We start from the raw sequence: 25138 nt of genomic DNA, 5'->3' as shown, positions 1-25138 counted from the left end.
TGATTACCTTTACACACAATGCAGCGAGGGGCTGTAGGCGATGTCGATATTGAGGCTGGTCTCTGAGTGCCCCTAGTTTGCGTATTAGCAGCAAAAGTTCTTAAAGCAACTTTTGTCTGGACTACTGAGTTGGTGTTATCCTCAATTTTGACTTTGATGATGTTTGTTTCATCAAGTCATGTGCCTCGGCTTTTTGCTTCAATCAATCGTTGAAGTTGAGGAGTGTTGGATTTACCAAATGTTTCTGGACGTAACGAGTGACCATGATTCGGTCATATTGGGTGGCAATTTTCGCTTTAAAGTGGTAAGCGGCGAGGCGCTCTTCATGTAAGCGTCATATGAAAGTGACTTAAAGACGCCAGCAAGACTTGAGATTTGCAGAATAGTTTATGATGTTATCACTCTTGTGTATTTTTAATGTGGGAAAAGAGTTGAGTTTGTCTAAGTGTGCACTGACTACTGCCTGGGTTTTGCCAGATTTATGTTCGAGTGTCTTAAATGGGTCCTTATACATTACACCACAGTATGCGAACTCGACAATGGCGGTCTTAGCTTTTCCAATTACAAGAGTTCTCAAGTACGTTAACTTGACATCATCAGTCAAGAACTGTGAGTCTATGGCGCTTTAAAATTGTCAGAACCATTAGTGGCAATGCAGGGGATCACCATTGTACTGTCACCACTTCCAACCGGACAATGGAACGTTCTTCTTGCAAGTGATTGCATCCGCCAACTGCTTCATCAAATCCTCGGAGTCCAAAGAAGGAGCCAAAGGTAAGGGATGGGATGGACCACCACAACACAACGGGTTCGGAACGGTAGCTCCATACGTTGGCGGAATGATCGGAGTGACAAAGGTGGGGGCGATACCTGTGGACGAACTAAATGGATTCGCTTGCATGAAGTCTGACGTTACGTAATTTTGGGACACTGCTGCTGCTTGTACAAGAATTGAGGAGCGGAGCAATGTATGGACCTGAGGGTTGCTTAACAAGGCTGGTTGTACGGTGTGTATGTTAACAGTTGTACCTACGAGTGCTACTGCATTAGATGGGACTGCTGCCGGAAAATGCCAGACGTTTGGATCCGGAAGCGCAGGAGCTGCGTGGGTTATGATGAGAAAATATGGTGGTTGGCACCTATTTTGTGGGGGCGGGGGATGAATTAATAATGGCACAAAAACGAAGTAAAAGAATTCAGGCGGAGAAAGGGGTAACAGATTGACATTATTCGCCACGGTGTTATTGGCGAGTAGTGGAAGTGCTCGTGGCGGCAAAGGAGCAAAACGAAGTGCTGGTGGCTTAACGGGAAATGCCGTGGTACGGGGTTTAAAAGGCCGATGGGAGGGCAGGTACATTTATGTGTGCTTGTGGTGGATTAGGTGCTAACTTTAGCGAGTGCATTTAAAGGTGTTGAATGGGGGGGGGCTGACTAAATTCAACTGTCCCGGTATGATTGATCTGCTATTCAATTGGTGGTCTGACTGTAAACCATCGAAGTGCATCGTTGCTTGAGAAAGTTGTCCGGTTGTGTTTGGGGTGTTTAGTTGAGTTGGCATACCAAAGCTTATTGGTGGTGATGGTGGCGTATAATGAGGCTGTCCTCCTGAACCTCCTGGTCCATGATCAGCAGGAACTAAGTAGTAGAACCAATGTGACCAATAATGCGCATTTTGCAAACAACATCATGCAAGAGCAGCAGCTCTTGTATGATGTTGTTTGCAACATCTGCATTATTGGTTACATTGGTTCTACTACTTAGTTCCCGCTGATTATGGACAGGAGGTTGATGTTAGCTTCAACTTGAGCATTTGTATTGAGATAAGAGTGTGAGTTTAGATGTTGGGTTGAAGCAGAACGAGGGACAACTGCTTGGTTGGATTGGGCGAAGGAACCATGAAACTGCAAACCCGGTTCATTTGCAACATCTGCAATGTTCGCGTCCAGTGACGGATTGACCCAATCTTGAACAAGTTTCTTGCTCTTGACTGAACTTGTTTCAGTAAAGAGCTCGCTTGTTTTGCCTGTACCCGACACGTCTATTGATGGTTTTGTTATCAACTCAATTTCTTCATGGGCTGCGGAAGCTACTTGCTTGCAATTTTCTTACTCAAGCTGCTGTATTTCCATTTTTTGCAATTGCGATTGTATTTCAATTATTTCAATTTCAAATCGCTGTCTGGCAATGCGCAGCTCTGCCTCATCTTGCTTCCCAAGTTCCTCCCTTTTAGGTCTTGATATTTCTAATTCACATTGACGCTGACTTGATCTTTTTGAGGAAGTCAAGTGTGAACCTGATCTTGAATAGTGTGGGGTATACTGCTCTGCTGTCTCTCTGTCTTGGAACGAATTAATGTACCCTCGAGCAGCAGCATTGAACTCGTCAATTTTCCTAGCAACATTCTCTAGCCATTTTTCAAGATTCTTACAGGCAGCGTCTGGATATACAGTCTTTTGCGCCAGGTCGAAGAGCTCCTTGTTCTTATCAACTACTTTAGTAAAAGCGCTATTGGAGAGAACCGACCACCAGCTAACCCGTAACTCGTGAGTAGACTAAGTCACACCACCAGTCAGCGGTTAGACCCCAACAACAACGCAAGACAGAAGAAATATTCAGGTTATCAAAGGTTTGGGTGAGATCCGCCTCTTCGAACGCAAGACGCATGTGAAGCGTTTTACGACGGCGCTTAGAAAGTTTTTTTTCGGTTGGGACTGTTATCAAGGACCGCAGGTTGTTCTCATGTGCTAACACTATAGTGAGTGTTTTTAACTCAAGCGCAGGCTTTTGATGTAACGTTCTGCACTCTTTAAGTAAAATAGGATCTTTCTGTTTACGTCTAGACACAATGTCTTTAACTATATGGATGGTAACGAGGGTACTACGCTTGAGCTAATTGTAAATATCAGGAGTTCCCTCTCTGGGGCAATACACTATAGCTTCTGTACGCTCCTCGTACTTTTCAAGCATTGCAATAAGCTGCAATGTTGATAAAGGCTGATTATTTTTGCGGCGATGACGCGACAATGAATTGTTCACTACTTGATGCCATTTTTCTAGGCACTTTTTATCACGGAAGAATTGACTCAGTTGGAACTGAGCAGTTTTTCGGACTTTCACAGGGTTAGGATGGAAATTTGAACCCGGTAACGCGTAAATGTTATGCTTGTAACGATTTTGTGTTACTTGAGTCGCAGTTTTTATTGAATGATGAAGTGAACTTGCAGCGAGGATGAATACCATTAGTCTTTTTTCAGTACATCATTGACTGCAAACTCGCTAAAAATCTGAAATTATTACCAGATATTCGACTTTCAGATCTTTTTTTTCAAATAGGGCCTATCTTTTTATGATAAATCCAAGAATGAGCGCAAATTGAGGAAAAAAAATCAGTTATCTGATTTTTTGTTTGCAAAACTTCGAAAACTTGCCCAATTTAATCTTTTTTTCTCAAATCGTCAAGTTTATGCAATTATTACATCTGCATTTAATATCTTTTCTATACTGAGTTAGGGACTAATTTTTCTCAAAATTGGTATAATTTTCAAATTTTTGTAGAGAAAAGCAAAAAAAACACCGCGATTTGATTAATTCTAGGTTTTGACCAAACTTTGTCAAAATCGATGTTTTTTCTGAAAAAAAAAATTGCAAGGGGGTGGTTATCGGTGACCGAGAAAAATTCCTGAAAAAAGTGTATATAATGTCCGTGCAAATCATGGGGGTTAGCTAGATTTGCCGGCTAAGGATATTAATTTTTCAACAAAGTATAAAATTAAGTACAACAAAGTACGAGTAATGGAAAATGTTGAATGGAAAAAGTGTAAACCGGCTTAGTCTTACAGTTTTCTGTTTGTCTGAACTACTCCGCAGTACAATAAAGGTGACGAGAAGGGGTTTCAAGCTACATTTGTGCCGCCATCTTTGTTTGATAGGGCCACCAGAAAGAAACTGCTAGCTGAGCCTCTGTAATTTTCTCTATCCTCCGATGTCCAGTTACAGGGGGCATTCGATTGTATCAGTAGTTCTATACCATCATTCCAATCCAATACTCTGCTCTTGAACAGCTTCACTGCTCTTTATTAATGTAGCATCTCGATAATTGTATACATCGTGTAAAATTTTGAACAATTTCAGAGAACGCGCAGCCAGTAAAGTTGGAAGACAGGTTTCAAATAATACAATAGCTCGAATAAAACCTTTCCCGACCTGGTTGCGTTTTAGTTGCTGCCAGTAAAGAGTATTAAAGTAGGACTTATTTCTGTACTTTAATTTTCAATTGGGACGACAGATCTTTTGAAACAAAAAGTAGTCGGCCGCGACTGGCGGCACCAAAGATATAGGTGAAAGAGGAGACTCTATCGGAGCTTTTAATTCAATAGGAAAGACGAGTAGGCAACTGTTTTTTAAACGTATCAAGGCAAAAAGCATCGTGAACTTACAAGGGCAAATCTAGCTTGATTTTTTAGCATGTCTTAATCTGACACCGGTGCCGATTCAATTCGTTCAAAAAACTGAAAATTATTTTGCTAAGCGAACGGTTTTGAGCAACTTTGGAAATTATTCTTAGTGGGAAATCGGCTTTGGTATTTTGTGAGAAATAAATACGTTTAGTGCATTGAGAACGTAAAATCTAAGCGAAAGTTTTGATATAATACGTATAAAAATTCTCTATCTAATGATATAATTTATTTCTTTCAATTTACTCTGTAACACAAAAACTTTATTTCCTGTAATTGTGCGCTGAAATAAACAAAATTCCAACTTTATCAGTTACAACATGTTGAATTCAAAAGTTAAAATGTGAAATCAATATATGTCTAAAATTCTAACTCATAATGCAAGTCCTTGATCTTAGTTTATTAGATATTCTATATCTATTTTCGACGGAAGGACTTTGTGCAGGAACGTCCTTTGGCAGTCAGACTTTTATAAAAAGATTTCTCAAGAAAAGTTGCTTAAGGTTTTAAATCCCGACTTTTTCTCAAGTCCCGACTTTTCTTTTATTTTTCCAGTTTTATTCTCGCCTGCAAAAGTCTTAAGCTCAAAAAGTTTCCACTTTTTCGCCCAGTTTTATCTTTCATCTTCAAAATATTAAAATCGCTTTAAGCCATCCTGACACGATCTGCTTCAAGTATTCAAAACGGCGCTGGCCAAAATGAGCCAACTGAGTGCACTTCTCTCTGAAGCAAAAAACATTGCAGACGAAACATCACAAGATAAACAAGACTTCGCTCAAGTCAGAAACAAACAAAAGCGAACCCGAAATTATCCAAAAACAAATTCTGGAACAACCAGACCAGTTATAATAACGATTAATCCATGACCGACACGAGTCCATTTTGCCGGTTCGATGAGAAATAGTTTCCTCAACTCAAAATCAATTGCATCGGAGAACTTCCAAACAACAATGACTTCTTTATCCAACCCGAAGACCAAAGTCCAAGAGGATATCTAATGAACACCTCAAATCTTCAGCTTGTCTTTCCAATTATTTCTATCAACGCAAGAAACACTGATTTCTATCAACGCCAGAAGCCAAATCTAAACCCAATTTTGTAATTGTGAATGTACATCAGAGCATAGAAAAAGGAAGAACTTCTCAACAACAATGCTATGAATGTTATCAAGGTGCTTCAGATAACAAGAAAATGATTCGCGTCATAACTGACTTCGCAAACCATGTAACAACCGCTGTCAAACACGGCGTTAAAATAGGCTGTGTGCTCCACCACTGCGAACCAAGCAAAGAACCACCTCACATTGAACAATGCTTCAAATGTCAAAAGTTTGGTCATTCGGCAAGCGATTGTCAAGACGAATGGAGATGTCTGCGATGTGCAGGCAAACAAACTGTAAAAAGTTGCAATTAATCGGAAGAACGGGCCAAATGTGCAAAATGTGATGGATCACACGCAAGAGTGTAAAGGGGCTGTCCCCCATGTCAGAACGCCGTGACTGAAGCAAATAAACAGAAACAAGAAATGACATATTCAAGTGAAAGATTCCATATACAGGGAAAGATTCTCAAAACACTCAGTCATTAACCACTACAAAAATTACTGTTGTAGTTGCTGAAGTTCTCACTAAAATACAAAACAGTCTCAATATTGTCCTTCAGCGATATTATCAGCTTGGTTAGCAAAAGTGCCTCCAATGTGTTTAACGAACGAATAGTTGGATTCTGTTAACACAAACATGATTCAATCTAGCAGCCAATAAAACCATCAAAACTGACAACATTAAAATTTTAAAACGGAACTGTCGTGGCTTAGAAGAAAAATTTCACAAATTGTTCTAATTTCTGACGAAAGAAAGTTTTGACATTGTTTGCTTAAGTAAAGTCAAGAGATGGCAAAAACTTTTTGTACATGAAAAATATTTTATTGTAACAGAAGCAAACGCAAGCATCTCCATGGGTCTGTTATCATTGCAAAGAATGGAATAAATGTCAAATAAGTCAGACCAATTATAACCAGAAGAAATAGTATTGGACAGGAATTAGAGATAATCGGTGTAAACTTGGAAACAACAATCATTGGAAGCATATGGGTAATCAATGTTTACAATTCACCCAATCAAGACCTATGTTTTACTGAAATATTGGACAGAAACCCCCAGAACATGTTCATATGTTGAGATTTCATTTCTCCTCAGCAAGAGCTCAATTGTACATACAACTCCAAAAACGGCAAAAAACTGCTGGAAATAATTGATGAAGGAAACGTCAATCTATTGAACAACAGTTATCCAACGTATCAATCTAATAAAAATAAGAGCCAGAGCATGCTTGATTTACATTTCTTCAGTCTTTCAGTCTTCAAACATTTTGACAAATTTCAAGTATTAAAGAATTTCGGCAGCAACCAATCAGCGACACTCACCTCCTTGAGTCTTGAACTTCAAACAGAATTCGATTTAAAAGCAAAAGTCAATTTCAAGAAGTTCAAACACATGCAACAATCAACTACAAAAATTCCGGCTTGTACTCACCAAAGTATCCAAACAAAGAGAATCTGAATGAAACAAGCCACAACCTCATCGAACTAATTCATAAGTCAACAAAGCTACCCTACGTAAATAATACGATTCTTCAAATCAGTCAAAAGATAAACAATCTAATTAAGCAAAAAAGATAAGTAGGAAACTATAAAGTGCAAAGGATGACACTTTCTATCGATTGAGAAAGGAATTCAATTTCTTGCAAAGAAAAATTAGAAGGGCATTTAAACGTTCAATTGAAAGACAAAATAGACAGTTAATTGAAAGAGCGAAACACGCAGGAAGAAAGGGGTTCTGGAGAGCAATGAAAACCACCACCAGCGATAAACACCATTCAAGCGGATCACATTTACAAAAAACGTTTAAAGACAAGATTGCTGTAACTGACCATTAAAAGAGTGAAATGTTTAAAAACCTACTGAGTGAGACAATGAAACAATACCAATACAAAAACGAAGATTTATAAAGGAATTTTCTTGGGACAGAACAAAACACAAAACTTCTATCGGAAACCGGTCGAAAAGAAATAACTGAAGACATTTTCTTAAACCTTGAAGAGTTCAAAGAAATTCTGACAAATACAAGTTAATCCTTTCCCGGGCCAGATAAAATAAACTATCAGCTACAGAAGGCGCTACCAAAAGCTTTAAAGCTTTCATATGCATAATTTTTCCAGCTCAATTAACAATTCTTACGTGCCATGTCTAAGGAAAGACCCACAAGTAACAATGCTTCCAAGACCTCAAGAAGACAGGAAGCGAGCAGAAAAATATAAACCAATTAGCCTTACTAATTGCATTACAGAGGGCTGTGAAACTGTTGTTAAAAACTTAAAAACCTTCATCCTAAACCACTGTGAAGCAAACAAAGTCTTTGGACCACAACAAAGTGCATACAGAGCAAAGAGATGCACAACCGATAATCTCCTTGTATTGACTCAGCATTTAGATGAAGCAAACCAGTGGTCAAAAATGGTGGGACTTGTCTGCCTCGATGTAGAACAAGCTTTTGATGCAGTCTAGAGATTAGGTTTGATTGAAAATCAGAATACAGGCAAAAATCATCACATGGGTGAATTCTTTCCTCTCACAAAGAAACGTTCACGTGCAAAATAAGAATACAAGAAGCGAGAATGTCTCACCAACAGCCGGGGTCCACAAGGGTAGCGTTGTGGCGCCCATATTGTTTCTAATTTATGTCTTTACTAATCCAGAAACGCCATCATAAATTTCTCAGTTCGCAGATGACTTTGCTTTGTTTTACAGGTCAAAGTCCAGTCAGTTATTACAAAGCAAACTCCAAGCATCACTTAAAATTCTCAAAAAGTGTTTTGAAAGGTTGAAAATCAAAATAAATCCCACCAAAACAAAGTACATGCTTTTGAGAAACCCTCCAAAAAGACAAACAAGTCTTAGCCTACAAATCAACGGCAAACACATTGAAGAAGCGAAAACCATCAAGTTCTTAAGAATAACCATGTCGCCACACCTAAAATGGAATAAACATTGTAAAGACATCCCAACCAGAGCAAACATGCGAATCTTCCAACTGCGGCGTCTAAGCAACCTCAATGTTGAGCAGGAAAGTTTGCTTCTGCTGCATAATTCCTGGATTCAGTCCTTATTTCTGTATGCAAACGTTTGCTGGCTCAACCAATCGCAAATGGTCATATCAATCATGCAAAAAGCGCAAAACAGAGCACTGAGATTTTGTTTAAGGAAACCTCGATGGTATAGTGTGGAAAAGTTACTTGAAGAATCAAACTCACCTACTATCAGAAACATTCAGATACGGCTGGCAAAATACTACATCAAGCGCGCACAAAAGAACAAAATTGAAGCCATTTTAAGCCCTACAGAAAAGAAAGGGCAATGTCCAAAGAAAAACTGCAAAAGCACATTGGACATTCTGATTGGTTAGGCTACCTGAAAATCGAATCTTTTCTTCTTGGTTACTGATTTAAAAATCAGGGATCACCGACTAAGACCCAAAGAATCCTTCGAATCAAAGACAGGACCTAACCTAGGGTCAGGAAGCTTCTTCGATCCTTTCAAATCAGAAGTTGCCCGCCGTTTCCTAGACTTTAAAACACGCTTCTGTTGCTTCCCAGCTCTATAGGCATCCGACAGTCCATCAGGTAACAACACTTTAAACAGAGGAAGCTTCTTTCGGGCAGTCTGCCGGAGATCCCTGGCTCCGTCGCCGAAGCTTTCGAGAGGAATCACCTGAATCATGCCGTGAGAAAACTTCTCCCCAGCAGGAGGATTCTCGGGAGTATTGCGTACAGACATTTTGTTATTTTCTTCAAGCCGAAAAACTTAGCATTTGTATAAATTACGAGACAAGTCGAAACCGGCAAATTTTGCATCAATGATTCTAAAGTGTCTCAAATATGTATAACAAATTCAATTCAAAACTCAAGACAAATTCATCAGCCACGATGAACGAACAAAAAAATTGAACCGTAAATACAGTTCTCTAGCGGAAACGTGTGAAAATTGCGCAGCACTTCAGTACACGAAATGGAATTTGGCGCAACACGTCGAGCAAACAGACAAAGCTGATTGATGCTCAGCCTTTCTTCTTGTTTCAGTTGAATTCAATTTTCCGTTCTTTTTTCCCTTTCTTTCTCTTTTACCTACTTATTCTTTCTTTCTTCCTCATCGCTGACAAAACTTACCTTCATGCCTAACAATGTCCAAAAACAACTGCAAACGCGGCTAGCCAGAAGTACTCAACGACAATTAATCGCAATCAGGGAAAGCCAGTAAAAACCCTCCACGGTGTTTAAAATGGCTTCGTACCACAGTAATAGTGTACAGTTTCGAGCCAATGTCCAAGATTCAATCTCAAACTCAAAGTCTTGAAACTGCTGCTGTGATAATTTTTATTGTTAATGGTTGTACATGAATTTCCTCTCATAACTCTTTTCGACGGATATTTTAGCAGCAACCATGCCAAGGTTAAAATTTGAACCACCAGTAGATTGTAGTTTTCCTGAGCTAATTTGCCCTCTTTAAATTCATTTGTTGCGAACCGTTATTTCGTCTTTTAAGTGGGTGATATCTCTGACTGTAGAGATACAATTCGTGTCACTAATCCACTTAGAGTTAGGTGAATGGATTCGAGGCGCGAATCCAACTTTTACTGAATTAGTGGATTACCACTTTTTAGAATTAGTAGCAATCGTGTTGCGAGTGCAGATTAAATTATTGAGAGTGGATTTCTTTCTCAAATCCAATAGGAGCTTGACTAGTGCAAAACAGACTAGATTGAATGCAACTGAATTCAGAAACAAGATTCAAGAGAATGAATAATAATCAAAAGTGGGGGATGTGAACAATCTGAAATATTGATTTTTAGTCGGCGGTAAATTACTTGTATTATGAAATGATGACTTTTAGTCTGACAAGGACAAGAATAAATTATTTAGTACAACTTTATGAAAATGAACTAAAATAAGGTACAACCGTACCACATATCCTGGGCTGAGTAAAATTTTAAACTGTACAGTGAAAAATTTATGATAATATTCACATATGTACTGGTTAGTATAAATAATAAAGATTGTGAGCAACAACAGACAAGTGGTTGAGAAATAGTGGAAAAGTGGCTCGAATGTTGAAACAATTTAGAACAATGTAAACTGTTGACATTTACCGTAAAATGCATGCACGCAATATAAAATAAGGCACATTCGCGATGCGAATCCAGCTAAAGTATAACATCGGAGATATGGTTACATTATCAACATAAAATTTAACGAAGAATACCCAACACGAACACAAATTTAAGGTAAACACTAAACATGAAATGAGTGGAAAAGTAATACCATTCCACTTTTAACTCAACAATTACAGGATTGAAATTTTTTAAAAATTGAACAAATAATGATGAAAATTTAAGTAGTTTTGATTTAAATTTGGTTTTCGGCGTCAAAGACGCTCATACTTATTTCACGTGCATAATCATCATAATCATAATCCACGGGTGACCATTTTACCATTTTCCCACTGGAGACGGCGCAGGAGGGCTCACCGCTCGCAATTCGTAATCCGTATCAGGAACGGGAGGCTGTGCCGCTTCTTCTTGAATGATAGTTTCTATCACAGGATTTGCGGGTCTTTGTTTTTTAGAGACGGGAGCAGCCGAATCGTCACTCAAAGAACACACCGAACTTTCGAATCTATAGTAGTCTGGCGCGCGGCGATTACTTTTATAGTGTGAAGTCGATGGAGAGGGAACCGATGATGTTGCAGAGGAGGCAGCAACTGATGAAGCATTAGAGGTGTTCAGTGTGGTAGATGTAGTACGGGAACGTTTGCCTCCTGCTTGTGGTTTTCGGGGTTTTCTAGACGCCATGGCTTTAGAAATGTTGCTGTTTGCAGACGAGACTCCCGATGCTGCATCAGACTGGTTGGGGCGATGACGGATTTTAATTTCATCGCGGAATTTTTTCTTCAAGTCTTTGGTGTGTTATGCGATCTTTTCCTCGGTCGTTTTTTCATACGGCAAATGTCGACGTTTAGCGTACTCCCATAAATCGGTATTTCGTTCGGCACGAGTGCCGAACTTAGCAATATCGCTATTGCGGACACTGACCTCCGGTACTCTTGGTTCCTTAATGACTGTAGTCGTGTTTGATGTACGGACAACTGTACTTCCGGGGGCCAGAGTTTCCCAGAGTCCGCGAAGATCTCGTTTCGAACGCTTCGTTACTTTCCGGTCCAAATTGAGGTCTAGTGATTGCTCTGTCCGGGGGATTGGATTATTCAATTTTGGGTGCAGAATGAAACGGGAGACAGACTTGTTGTGATCGCCATTGTAGCGACGACCCGCGTCTACCTGAGCTCTCTGCATGGCCTCGTCAATCAAGATATCACTGCGATCTCCCGTCATCCATCCATTTTTGTCCAAGTAATCTTCAACTGGGACAGTATCAGCGTCTAAATAGTGGTGAAGAATGTTCTCATATGATAAGTTAGATGATTTAGGTGTTGTACTTATATAACTCAGTGGTGTATTTGGCTTTCTTCCAAAATGTGCTTGGAAAGGTGTTACGTTTGTTGTCTTTTGTTTACAAATACGTAATTGATATACAATTGACTTAATTGCTTCTTTAATTGTGAATGTAATATTTCTATTGTCTAATTTCATACAGCCTAAGCGTCTTTTAATAGTTTATATCAAACGCTCCACTAATCCTATAGCTCTATGATCGTTTGCTGGGGCAGTGATAATGTTAATATTATGTTGTTTACAAAAGTTTTTAACTTTATAACCTATTAGGCAACGTGCTTGATCTAATTTGATGTTTCGAGGGACACCGTGAATTTGAATGTAGTCATCTAGAAATTTAATAACATTGGGTCCATTAGCTTTATCAAATACTTCTACAGACGGTTATTTAGAAAAACGATCAATACATGCAAGAAAATGGATATCTTGATCTTTTTCATTGGTGATTGGACCTCCAAAGTCAATTTGTATTTCTTCATTCGGTTCTTTACATGGCAATAAAGGTTTCCATTTAGACGCCGGAATAACAGGTTTAAGATTCTTACCAATATCAGTACAAGGCTTGCACTGGGCCGCTTTGTTCAAAATTTCCCGGTGCATATACGGCCAGAACGCGTATTGCCCGAGCGTTATCATGCCCCAACTTCCCGGATGTGTTAAGTGGAGGCTTTCTAAGACCGCGTCTTGAATTGAATGTAGAATCGCTACGCGTTCGTCCACACAAACACATCCCGAGCGGACATGCAAATCCCTCCAGTATGAGAAGAGGTAAGGTTTCACTTTCCTATACCTTTGGGGGTCGTTTTGGAGAACGCAGTCCCGTACTTCCTTTAGAACACAGTTCCAAGTTTGGAGATGTTTTTCCGTCATTCGATGAGCGGGTGGTATTGGAATTGGGGGTAGATTGGATTGTGACCCGGCTGTGTGTAGGGGGAGTTTGCGGATTAGATGCAGAGCTGCTCATTTTGTGATTACTAATTGAAAGGATATGTGATGTATATGAGGGGCAATTGAAATGAGACTGAATTTGAACTGGCTTTGTATTATTGGTAGAGAGATTGGAATTGTGCTGCGTTTGCAGAGTTTTCGAGAAGCAACTGAGTTGTATTTCGATTAATGGCAGAAAGCAATTGAGAATTGTTTGTTAAGCGAGGATGCGAGGCACGTGTGGAATTTGTGTGAGGAACGCTGTTAAAGTGCTGTGATTGACAGGTTCGTGGTGTGGTATTTACATAAATTGCTGCAATCGCGTCACGAATGCGGGTAATTGTTGCTACCGCAAATTCCTCGTCATATTTGTTTGTAACTTTTGCTTTTTGATTTGGTTGGCGAGAAATATAATCTACCAGCCCCATTTTTGCACCGGGTATATGTTCAATATTAAATTCAAAAGGTAAAAAACGATCGATCCAGCGTGTTAATCTACTATTATAGGATTTATTTGATCTATGTTCTTTCATAATGGATAGTAATGCTCGGTGATCTGTGATAATTGTGAATGATTTGCCAAATAAATAATATTTAAAATATTCTACAGACCACACCACACCTAATAATTCGAGTTCATTGATACTATATCGTTCCTCATTAGAGTTAAGGAAACGAGACGCAAATGCAACTGTGTGCCATCCCGAAGGCGAACGTTGTTCTAGTGCTGCTCCTAAACCCGCTCTTGAAGCGTCGCATTTGATCCGCGTTTCCAAGTGAGGATTATAGTGTGTATTTTCCGTGGTGTTTGCAACTTTATCTTTATTTGCTTGAAAATGTGTATCGTGTTCAGTGTTCCAAATGAATTTTGTGTTCTTTTTTAATAAGGGACGAAAGGGATGACACAATTGAGACAAATTAGGGATAAACTTTCCGAGGTAATGAACAGAACCTAAGAAGGATCTAAGTTGTTTTAAATTTTTAGGTGCTGGTAGTGAAGCGATTGCCGCTGTTTTTGACTCAAGTGGAGCTATTTCTGATTTACTAAACTTATGTCCCAACCATTCAATTTCAGTCTTTGCAAAATGACATTTAGGTAAATTGATTCGTAAGTTATCTTCATCTAATTTCTTTAAACATTTATAGACGAGTTTTAAGTGATCATCTTTAGAACCACGACTAACTACTATAATGCCATCCGAAAAACAGTAGCTATTTTGAAGTCCGACTAAAGTGTAATCCATCAATTTTTGGAAAGCTGCTGGCATATCAGTTAAACCGTAAAAGCCTGCAATAAAACGGTATGTTCCAGTTTTCTCACCGCTAATGATATTAAAGTTACAGTGTTGGGCCGTTTCCGGATCTAATTTAAGTTGACTGTATGCGTACTTCAAATCCAGTTTTGAATAATATGCTGTTTCTTGTGATGCGGATGTATTCAAATTCTGTTGGATTGTGTCAATCAAATTATCAATATTTGGCATTTCATATTTGTTTTTATGAATAGATTTTTTTAAGATTTTAGAATCTAAAGCTAATTTAACTGTTTTTATCTCTTTTAACTGTAATGACTCTAGGTGAAATAAAATTTTTATCTGAACAACTGTTTAATTTTATGATGTGTTTTTCGTCAAGTAGTTTTTTAGGTTCTATATTAACGAGTGGTTGTAAGTTAATTGGAACTCGTCGCCCTTTTTGATGTGTAGGTGTAAATTCATTATGAAATGTTGACTTTACTGAATGTTTTAAAGATTTACCGACACGGGTGATGAGATTTGGAAAATAAAAAGAGATCTGCCTCTTGATTGGACATTGATTTTGATCAATATTAGCAACTTGTTTTAATTGAATAACAGAAAAGCCTAGCTTTGGAAAGAGATCTCGTCCAATGATGGGTCGGTGGCCATCTTCCGCGACGGTTACATCAACGCCCGTGGCTATCCAGTCATTACACTTTATTGATGTATTGATTACACCTACAATCTTGATTATATCATTGGAAAAGGTTTTCAGATCATGTATTTCGGGTGACTGTACCCAATAGCTTTCGTTGCATTCGGACACCACTGTGTCCGCCAGACTTTTGTTTACAATAGTGCATACGCTGCCCGAATCCACCAATGCTTTTGTGTATGTATTTCCAACACAAATGTCCAAATTTACGGGTTCTACTTCACGAGTGTCGTTTTTGATAGAAATTGCAGCTACACAGTTATCGTTATAGTCATCGTAATCAGAGTCATAATTGGCATCGTAAATGCTTTTCTGCTGTAGGAGCTTGCTGATATTTTTACCTTGTTCCGCCGCCGTTGTTGAAGTACCTACTGTAGCCGCCTCAGAAACCGAGTCATCTACTTAGTTTACTCTAGGTTTTGGTTTACTAGGTTGTTTTGGTTTGCGACAAACTTTTGCAAAGTGATTAGCGATTCCACAATTTTTACAAGATTTTCCACGAGCAAGGCAATTTTGTCTATGGGAAGGAGTCCAGCCATAGCCACAATTTGGGCAAATCGTAGGTTTGACAAATTGGTTTGTCGGTGCTCGAGTTCTATTCCACGATCCTTGAACACTATTTATTGATTGACTTGAAATTTCATTTGTAGTGTTGGGAAGGGAAGTTCCAGAAATTTTCAATTGGTTTTGTATTCCCATTTCATTGTTCATTGACACCTCGAGAGCTTTTTTAGCCGTCCGTGTCTCTTTGAGTAGCTCCCTTTGGATTTCACCATCTTGCATATTAGCAATAAAGACAACTCGAAAGATCGACTCCTCGTGAGTTCCCAGTCACAGTTTAGAGACAACTCCCGAAGACACCTGTAGAATTTTTCCACAGGTTCTCCTTTCATTTGTTTCCGAGTGAGGAATGTGTATCGATCAAATGTGATATTTCTTTGTTTCGTGAATACACCATCAAGACAATCCCAAAGAATTTTTGTTGTCACTCTATCTATCTGGATATTCGGCTCTTGTGAACCGAATATTCGTCTCCCTTCTATTCCCAAGCTGAAGTATATTAGAGAGACTGCATTGCTATCGCAGTACTTCCAAGGTTTTTCTCCACACAGTATGCCAACAAGTTCTATTTTTTGACATCTATTGAGCCACGAGTTTTTGAGCTGCTCGTTTCTAGTACGTCGGTCTCGTTCACTTTGAGCCGTGCTATTTTCAACATCAGCCTCGTAGATGGGTTCTGGGTGTAGAGTGACTTTGTCCGGAGGGTCGTCAAGGAGAGTGTCAATTGATATTCCTTCTTTAGCCATGATAGCCAATTTTAGCATGATCTGCCATCTATCCCATCGCAATGGAGGTTCAAGTGTTGGTTTATCCCAAAAGGGCTCGATTCCCAAGAGTGCACGTTCTTTAGTTATTGACTGCGCCATGTGATATCTCTGACTGTAGAGATACAATTCGTGTCACTAATCCACTTAGAGTTAGGTGAATGGATTCGAGGCGCGAATCCAACTTTTACTGAATTAGTGGATTACCACTTTTTAGAATTAGTAGCAATCGTGTTGCGAGTGCAGATTAAATTATTGAGAGTGGATTTCCTTCTCAAATCCTATAGGAGCTTAACTAGTGCAAAACAGACTAGATTGAATGCAACTGAATTCAGAAACAAGATTCAAGAGAATGAATAATAATCAAAAGTGGGGGATGTGAACAATCTGAAATATTGACTTTTTAGTCGGCGGTAAATTACTTGTATTATGAAATGATGACTTTTAGTCTGACAAGGACAAGAATGAATTATTTAGTACAACTTAATGAATATGAACTAAAATAAGGTACAACCGTACCACAAAGTGTTAAAAATATGGTTTGAGATAATAGATCTGAATCAAAATTTGCGTGCTAAACTTTACATTCAAATCGAGCAAGTGAAGGCAAATTTTCGAAAAAAATACAGCTCCTGGCTTCCGGTTATGTAACAGCGTTCAAGGTCAACGACGTGCCTGGACACAACCATTGGAAAGCTAAATTGCAACAATTTTTTCACACTTCTTTATAAAAAGATTGCAATGACGTCACAGATCTTTATCGCGTTCTGACTTGTCAGTGATTGTCAGTTCGTGAGAAAGATACCAGAAGCTCTGTGAATATGTGACCAATGGCATGAATGATATTTCAGAGTTTTGAGCTGATAACTTTGTAATGATCTGATTTTGAGCTGAAAATTTTGTAATATGATAACCAATGTGATGATAACAGAATGAACTCTTTTGGCATTCTAGTCGTATTTATGAAATATTTTTCTTTGAGGCATATTGGTTAATTTGTTCATAATTAACACTTCATAATATTGACTTTTCGCTATTTTTATGAGCTATAGCTCATTCCTCAATTATTTTTTAGGAATATCAGTTTCATCATGTTACGCTTCGAAAATTGAACATGAAAATCAGACTGGTCAACAAATTGGTTTGAATAAATTTCGCCCTTACAGATTTTCCACTACCTTTGAAATTTGCACATCGAGCAATCGCCCAACAAGTCTTTATAGTTTTGTACTTTCGTCAACAACTCAAGTTGAATGAGAATCTAGCCGATGTTTGAAGCATCGTTTTCAAATTTGCCAGTTAGTTTGCGATTATGTTTACACAATTTTCGGTTATTTAGCAGTAAAGGAATTAAGGCGACAAATACGCTTTAAACAGCACGACAACCGACCGTCGACTATCATTTTTGGTATAGACAGCAATCTTGCTATTTATTAACTTCAGACTAATTCTAAACAATCTTATATGCTTTGTTTTGCCTGGATCATGAACTAGTTTAAATCAGAGCGACGAAGACGATGTAAAAATAGAATCAGAAAAAATCACTTTGAAGTTTTAATTTGCAAATGTTTTCAGAGAACGAAAATTACAGATTGTTTAACATAATTGTATGACAAGTTACTGCATGCCAAAAAATACCAATTTTGCCAAAAATGCCCAATATCATAACGAAAAAATATATAATTATATATTATTGATCTTTTCGTTCTTATCATACCTGAGCGGATCATTTGATTTCACGATCGGGTCTGTCAGTTGCTAATCTAACCCTAAGGGGCGATAAGACGTGGCCACAGCACGCGAAGTGTAACCAAATGAACTAGTGGTACTAAGAGGGGGCAAATAGACTTTATTAAATTATGAACTCTGTACCGTAGGAATTACTTTGCAGTGTTTCTGATAATCTTAACAATAAAGCAGAATATTGGTTATATTTTGGGGTAATTTACAACTTCGGATGTTTTGGCATTGGATATTTGGTCAGGACACAGTTGAACATGCAGATTAAGGGCTTTAAAATAACAATTGTACTAAATTTAAATAAGCGATTGTCTTTTCATAATGGTGTCAGTAGAATTTCGTCATGTCTTTACTGAAGTTTTGATGGCGTTTTCTTCAACGCAGTGTTTTTTTTAAAGGCCATGCTCGTTTCTGAGCCTAACGGCAACAATTTTTGTGGTCCAACTTAGGAGCAAAATTGCTCTGAAGCGACAGTAAATTGTATTTTTTCTAATAAAATACCGTTCTAAAATGATCAGTTTTTTGTTCCGACCCCCACTTTAGTGGGGAGGAGGAACTATATACTCAACTGGGTTTTTTTTGTTCAGTCAATTTTGGCCGATCGATATATTCATCGTAGAGAATTGTGAGTGGTATCATTGAAAAGCCCGTCCAGCGTAGAAAAAGGAATTGAGAAGATTTTTTCATTTTTCGCTTTTTATAGGGAGTTATCGATGTTTAAAATTTTGTGAATAGTTGCCGTTTTTGTTCACATTTTATTAATTTTGCTAAAATTTGGCACAATTTCGCTAATGTGGCTCGAAATGAGTTAAAATTTTTAACGGCAAAGTGTTGTTGTTACCGTTAGAGATAGAAGAGCGTTGCTGAATTGTTTGATTGAAGTTTTTGGTTAAAATTTTTGATAAAATTTTCAAAATTCAAATTTTTTTCATCAAAAATGGCAAAAAATACTCTTTTTTGGTCTTGGTCCATTTCGTTAAAGTTTGCCAGGCTTAGTCACCTAGAAACCTTAAAACAGGCTCCATAATCTCCAAAAGAGCGCTAGCTCCAATTAGGCGCCTTATGAAAGTCTTCTGGAATTAAAACTTTGCCGTTTTTTGATTTAACTCGATAATTATACAAAATGTTTCGTTTTTTTTTTAATATTTGAAGAATTCCACGCAACAATTGGTCTAATTGGCCAATACTTGGAACACTCGGTCAATTTGCTGGGCGCGCGACAAAATCAGGGAGAGGTTCGACAATATCATGGATTCTTAGAATCAGAGACTTTTCGGTTTTTATTTTGGTGCTGCTTTTTTTTCAAAATATTTTGCTTTTGTTTTTTTTAATGTTATTTACGGACAATATTTTTTATTCACGGCTCCATTAATGACAGCTCTAATTTAAGTATATTTAAGGCCGAATGTAGAGACAGTTTGTTTTCAGAGAACCAAAAGGTTTTTATGGCTTTGAGGAAGAGTTTTAGTAAAGTTTAACTGAATTCTTGTCTTTTACCTTTAATTGTTATTCTTTTGGCAGTCTGATTTTTAAGTTTAACCAATCAAAGTTCTAAATATCTTTTTTATGAGGTGCAGGTGAACATTTTCTTTTCATTCCGTTGTTACCTAATGTCTCTGATGTTATTGAATGTATTTGTTTTAAGGAAATTTCTGTGATTTTTTTGAAATTGTCAATTTCTTATATTATTTTAGTCAGCATTTTGTTTATTCTCAGTAAGTACAGGTCAATCGTTTCTACAAATAGAATACAAACTGATTTCGTGACTGCTTGTCGTAACAGAAGGTTTTCTTGCTTTTGGTACTTCAAGTTTTTATACAAAATTTTTGTGTATATTTTCCCATTTTTGCTGTTGTTTTTGTTTCTTTTGTAATGTGTAACATTATTTACCAATCTAACTGAAAAAAGCTTTACAACATTTGAAACTGAACATATTTTTTGTTTTCATAACATATGATTTGAAGGGCTGCGACACCGTTCTCTTGCAGAATTGGTAGAGTTTTTTTTGCCCTTTATTTGTTGTTACCTCTCTATTCATTCGGTTGTTACCTAATGTATCTGATGTTATTGAATGTATTTGTTTTAAGGAAATTTCTGTGATTTTTTGAACCTGTCATTTTCTTATATTATTTTAGTCAGCTTTTTGTTTATTCTCAGTAAGTACAGGTCAATCGTTTCTCCAAATAGAATACAAACTGATTTTGTGACCGATTGTCGTAACAGAAGATTTTCTTGCTTTTGCTACTTCAAGTTTTTATACAAAATTTTTGTGCATAATTTCCCATTTTTGCTGTTGTTTTTGTTTCTGTTTGTAATGTGTAACATTATTTAACAATCTAATTGAAAAAAGCTTTACAACATTTGAAACTGAACATATTTTTTGTTTTCATAACATATGATTTGAAGGGCTGCGACACCGTTCTCTTGCAGAAATTGGTAAAGTTTTTTTGCCGTTTATTTCTTGTTAGTTTTTGTTGTCATATGCCAAATATTGTGGAAATAAAGGCCTCAGTGGCCAACTATAGATAAACAAATGAACTTAATAACTGATATAGGTAAATAGCTAATGGTTGTATCGACTTTCGAATTAAATTTCTGAAAAAAGAGTAATAGTTTTGTTCAACTTATCCCCTTCGTTCTGGTTTGCGTTTTTTTCTTATTATAGAATGTTGTATTATCTTCGTAAATTAGCCTCAATATTTAGAGCCTTATTTAAATGTTTTGTTGAATCAAACAATAATTTTTCTGTTGTTTAAACGTTTTAAATGGTGTCTTCAGGGCTTAGACAACTTGTTTCAGAAAAATTTTGTGAAGTTTAGATAGTTTTCAGTTTTTGTGGTTCTTTTTGTTGTCATTTTGTGATAGTCGTTTTACAAAAAGACGTTATGATGGTCAAAGGAGACGCAAGTGAAGATGTTATATTCTCGCTGTTAATATCTTATCATTTTAATGGCTTAAAAACTGTGGTTTCGTAAAGTTGTTTGTGAAACTTATTATTTCAGCTTGTATTTATTGTTTTTATATTCTTATGATTTAGTCTAATTAATAACAGTCGCAATTAATTTTCCAAGTAGTTGCAAGACAAACTGTCTACTTTTTTGGTCGAAAGCTTCAAAATTCATACTAGAAAGCTATGAATTTTGAAAATATTTGTTTTTAATAAAAAAAGATTGATTTTTGCCATGGATCTGCCATTTTTTTTCTAATAAACTGTAGCTAAGCATCTCTATATACAATTCACGTCATTTCTCTTTTGAAACACAATTTGCTCTTCTTAACGGTTTTATTTTCCTCAAATGGTCTTTCTTCTTGGAACAACCAGTTTTCGTAAAACCAACTTTCGTGATTCTTGCATATTTGCCCCTTTCTTGTAGGTTTTTTTCTCTTTTCACAGTATCACAATAATAGGCGTCATTTGATTTACAAATTTTGTTAACTTCAAAAAATGCAAAAGAAGATAATTTTTCGTGCAAGTTTTAGTTTGTGCCTGTACTTGTCGTTTTATTTTGTAGTTGTATGGCATGTCCTGTATAATGAAAGGCCTCAATGGCTCTCTATTGAGGTGAAAAAGAGTCTCTCAATGATTTCATTTGATGCGTTATGTTTCTAATCAGTTCGAGTTTAATTCTTTAAAAAAAAGTAATGTTTTAATAAACTTTGCCCCTTTTGCTCATTTCTAGTCGAATTGTTGCCAAATCGTATTGAGTAAAAGTCCCATATTTTGTTCCAAAAAAGTGCCGGTTAAACTTCTGAGCATAAATTTTATCTGATGCCATTTTGATTTGGTTATTAGTGGTTTTCAAAAAATGGACAAGGAGTTTTGGTCGTGATTAATATTTGTAACTCTTTGATTTTTATTGCCGTCTTTTCTGGTAGTCATACTATGATAGCCACAGGTCTCATAGGCCCTCTAGAGTAGATTGTTTTATTCTTTTAGTAGTTTGTTGAACAATATGTTGATATGTTAATTTTTTTAATCTCTTCCTCATTTGGTAGACAATTAAGAGAAAAATGTAGATGAGCGGGGTCGGAACTTAATGTGCGAACGCACATTACCGAGCCTCCTTGTTGGATTCAAAAACGGTCAAACGTGATCACATCGGTAAAAAAAACATAAGGGGTTTGACCGCTCCCCTAAATAAGGAGAAAACAGTAATTGTTAGGGTTTTTCGGGACAAATTTTCAACTAGGGTATTAATTTATAGAAATGACAGCTCGACCAACGGTATTATGTTTTTAGATTGCGCGTTGCAGCCATGTGCTTGTCCAGATTTTGGTGAGTTATAAGTAATCTTGACCAGATTGAAAACAGCGACAAAGACTTTTAATAAGAAGTTAACATCGAAAGTAAAGCTATGAGTACTGATAGACAAACAACTCACATAGAAAATATTGGGTAAAACTCAATTATGTAGTACTGTAGTCAGTTTGAAGCACTCTGACCAGTGAAATAGTACACTGATCAGTAAAATAGCACTCTGATCAGTAAACCTGTATATTGGTCAATAGCACAGTACTCTGATCAGTAGCGCACTAGACTGATCAGAAAGAATGTTAAGTGATCAGAAGCATGGTAGAACTAATAGTACAATAGCCACTTAAATTATATAAACATCATTAAAATAATCGTCAGTAAAATAAGTTCAGGTCATAGTACATTGAAGACCACCGGGAAATTCTGATCAGTCATGCACAGAATTGCTCCCAGAACAGAATGGAAGCAGGTTTTGGACATCCTTTTTAAAACTGGAATTTGTGAAATAATAAATAAACGGATTGACAGCGAACGAAATTGTATACATGACTAGTGTTATTTCGTAGAATTTGTCGTTTACATCTATATTCGTGTAGCCCCGAACAAGTCGGGTAACCGCATTCGGCATGTTTAAACCCAAAAACACACAGCATACAATCCACAGGGTAACTGTAGTTTTCCGAGCTCTTTTTTCTGAATTGATCTTCGCTTGGGTCATCGCTGCGCTTTTCTTAGGCGACGCCGATAGCTTGATACCCGAAAGCCGACTCGTTTTATGATGCCCTAACTCGTCTCCTAGATAGGTTCGGGGAGCGAGTTTGAAGTCGTGTTGTGTCGTCGGGTTTTTTGGGTTACTTTGACTGGGGCCACACGAAGTACCGTCGTCCTGATGTTCGACTTCAATTGCGGCTTCGTCGTCTGACTCGTGATGATATCCATTTATGGAAGTAGTGGGAATGTCGTGTGGTCTATTCTGATTGGCTGATAGTAAACCTGAAGTCTTATTGGTGGCTTCGTTGTTTTTGCGGAACTTGGACTGTTTGTGTTTGGTGTCACAATTAACAGCTGCTGCTTCGTTGATTGACAAATTAGAGTGATGAAATTCAACTTTGATCGTTGTGGTCGTATGCTTCCTGAAGTGAAAAACGTACCCGTTAGAAAGGCTATGTATGATACCATATCTTAATATTTAAATTGAAAGTCGCAATTTAAAACATTTCCAATTTGCGCGTTTTGAAGTTTCAGAATGTAGCTAACTTTATATGCTTGACATGCTAAACTTTTGTTTAAAAAAGGTTTCATAAAATTGGCACAGTAATTAAAATAGATTTTATGTCATGTCATGGCTTTAGAGGTTAGTTTTTCTTTTCAGAGTTTGGTTTAATCGCAAGGAATTAATGAAACAACATGGGCAAAATATATAGCCTTATATCACTCATTATTCAAATATCTTTACATCATGTTGTGTTGTGTGTTTTGCTAAATACGCTTTTTGTTATTTTAAAAATTTTGTTTAGTTTATTTTTAAACTCAACTCATCATATCTTTTCCCCTTTTCTTCATGTAACCATGTAATTTTGAAACCTAAACCCTCCGCATTCCTAATTTTGATTGTTTTTGTACCAGTTATAAAGTTTTGAAGTCGGGGTAGAGTTGAAATGCTAGAGGGGTGTAATAGCGGATTAAATGACAGAGGAGTAAAACTCGGGGGTGAAAAACGATTCAATAAAACAGTTAAGCGCGCCTTGGAGTCTTAATAGGGGGTTACTTGGAGTCTATAAAATTGGGGAATGTATAAAAGATGAAAAAGTACTTTTGTTTCTTTTGGTTTCTTATAACTTTTCCACCATTCTCATCAATTCTTACCTTAACTATCAAGAAAAAACAAAGACGACAAAAACTGAAAATCCGACAGAAAGTGAATGATACATCGAATTCTGTTGCTTAGATTTTTAAGATGTTTAAGCCAACCTCAGTGGAGATCGAGTATTATCTTGCAAAATGTTTCTAGTATCCACTTGTACAAGTTTGATCAAGATAAGCATATGACGCCAAAGACTTTTTAATCGTTTTTTTCTAAGTATATCAAAGGAAATAAAAAAAAGTGTCAAACACAAAAAAGCTATTTTCAACATTAGAATTGTCTTCAAAGTTATACTGGAAAGTACTGGAAAGATCTTACAAGATGACTATGTGATCTCAACAGGGGAGGTATCTATCACACGCATATACTAGGACAAGACCCATCGAGCTTAGTTATCTTGTAAAACAAATTGAGAGTTTAAGTAATTTTGCCGTCATACATATTGAGGATCTTAATCTGAGCGCTACGTAACAACACTCTGCTAGGCATTTACAATTACGTTTCAATTTTTATCTTTGAAAACATTTGTCAATTTCAAAATAGTTTTTTTTTGTCTTTGACACTTCTTTATATTTCTTTTGATATATTCAGAAAAAACAATAAAAAAGTCTTTCGCGTCATATGCTTATCGAGCTCAACTTTGTACAAGTAATTTGAATATTTCCAATAAGAATGATTATCTTGCAAGATTTTGTAAGATTCTTTAGTTATCTAATCACATTTAGCAAGATAACATTCGAGCTCTTCTGGTGTTGGTTTAATGACCTTATAATTTTAAGCAAAATATTTTGAAGCACCGTTAACTTTCTTTCGGATTTTCAGTTTATGTCGTCTTCATTTCCTCTTGGTGAGATTTGAAATAAGGTGAGATTTGATGAGGCCTGGGGAATAGTTATAAGAAACCAAGAGAAACAAAACAATTTTTCATCTTTTATGCAGTCCCCAAATTTTGTCGACTCCAAGTTAAGGATGATAAGTATAATGAAAAGTAAAATTAAATACGTTATACACACATATGTGCATTGCACAGTTTGCTAAAGAGTATAGAATTGAAATACA

At 37.0% G+C, this 25138-nt stretch overlaps 2 protein-coding genes across 8 annotated transcripts in view; both read right to left on the bottom strand.

The window, feature by feature from the left end:
- Positions 1-25138, bottom strand: part of LOC142339162 (dynein light chain roadblock-type 1-like) — a 237378-nt gene that overhangs the window by 137646 nt on the left and 74594 nt on the right. The gene's annotated exons all lie outside the window — the stretch shown is intronic.
- LOC142339160 (uncharacterized) overlaps positions 22269-25138 on the bottom strand; it is a 129146-nt gene continuing 126276 nt past the window's right edge. For all 7 annotated transcript variants that reach the window (XM_075388952.1, XM_075388948.1, XM_075388951.1 and 4 more), the window contains one exon: positions 22269-23348. In XM_075388952.1, the coding sequence (XP_075245067.1) occupies positions 22643-23348 (706 nt within the window). In that variant the 3' untranslated portion in view covers positions 22269-22642. The remainder of the gene's footprint in view (positions 23349-25138) is intronic.

The sequence above is a fragment of the Convolutriloba macropyga genome, chromosome 5, assembly GCF_964194025.1.
Source record: "Convolutriloba macropyga chromosome 5, txConMacr16.3, whole genome shotgun sequence".
In the NCBI taxonomy this organism is placed as follows: Eukaryota; Metazoa; Xenacoelomorpha; order Acoela; family Convolutidae; genus Convolutriloba; species Convolutriloba macropyga.
The sequence above is the reverse complement of the archived record's forward strand: the minus strand, read 5'-3'. Positions and strand labels throughout refer to the sequence as shown.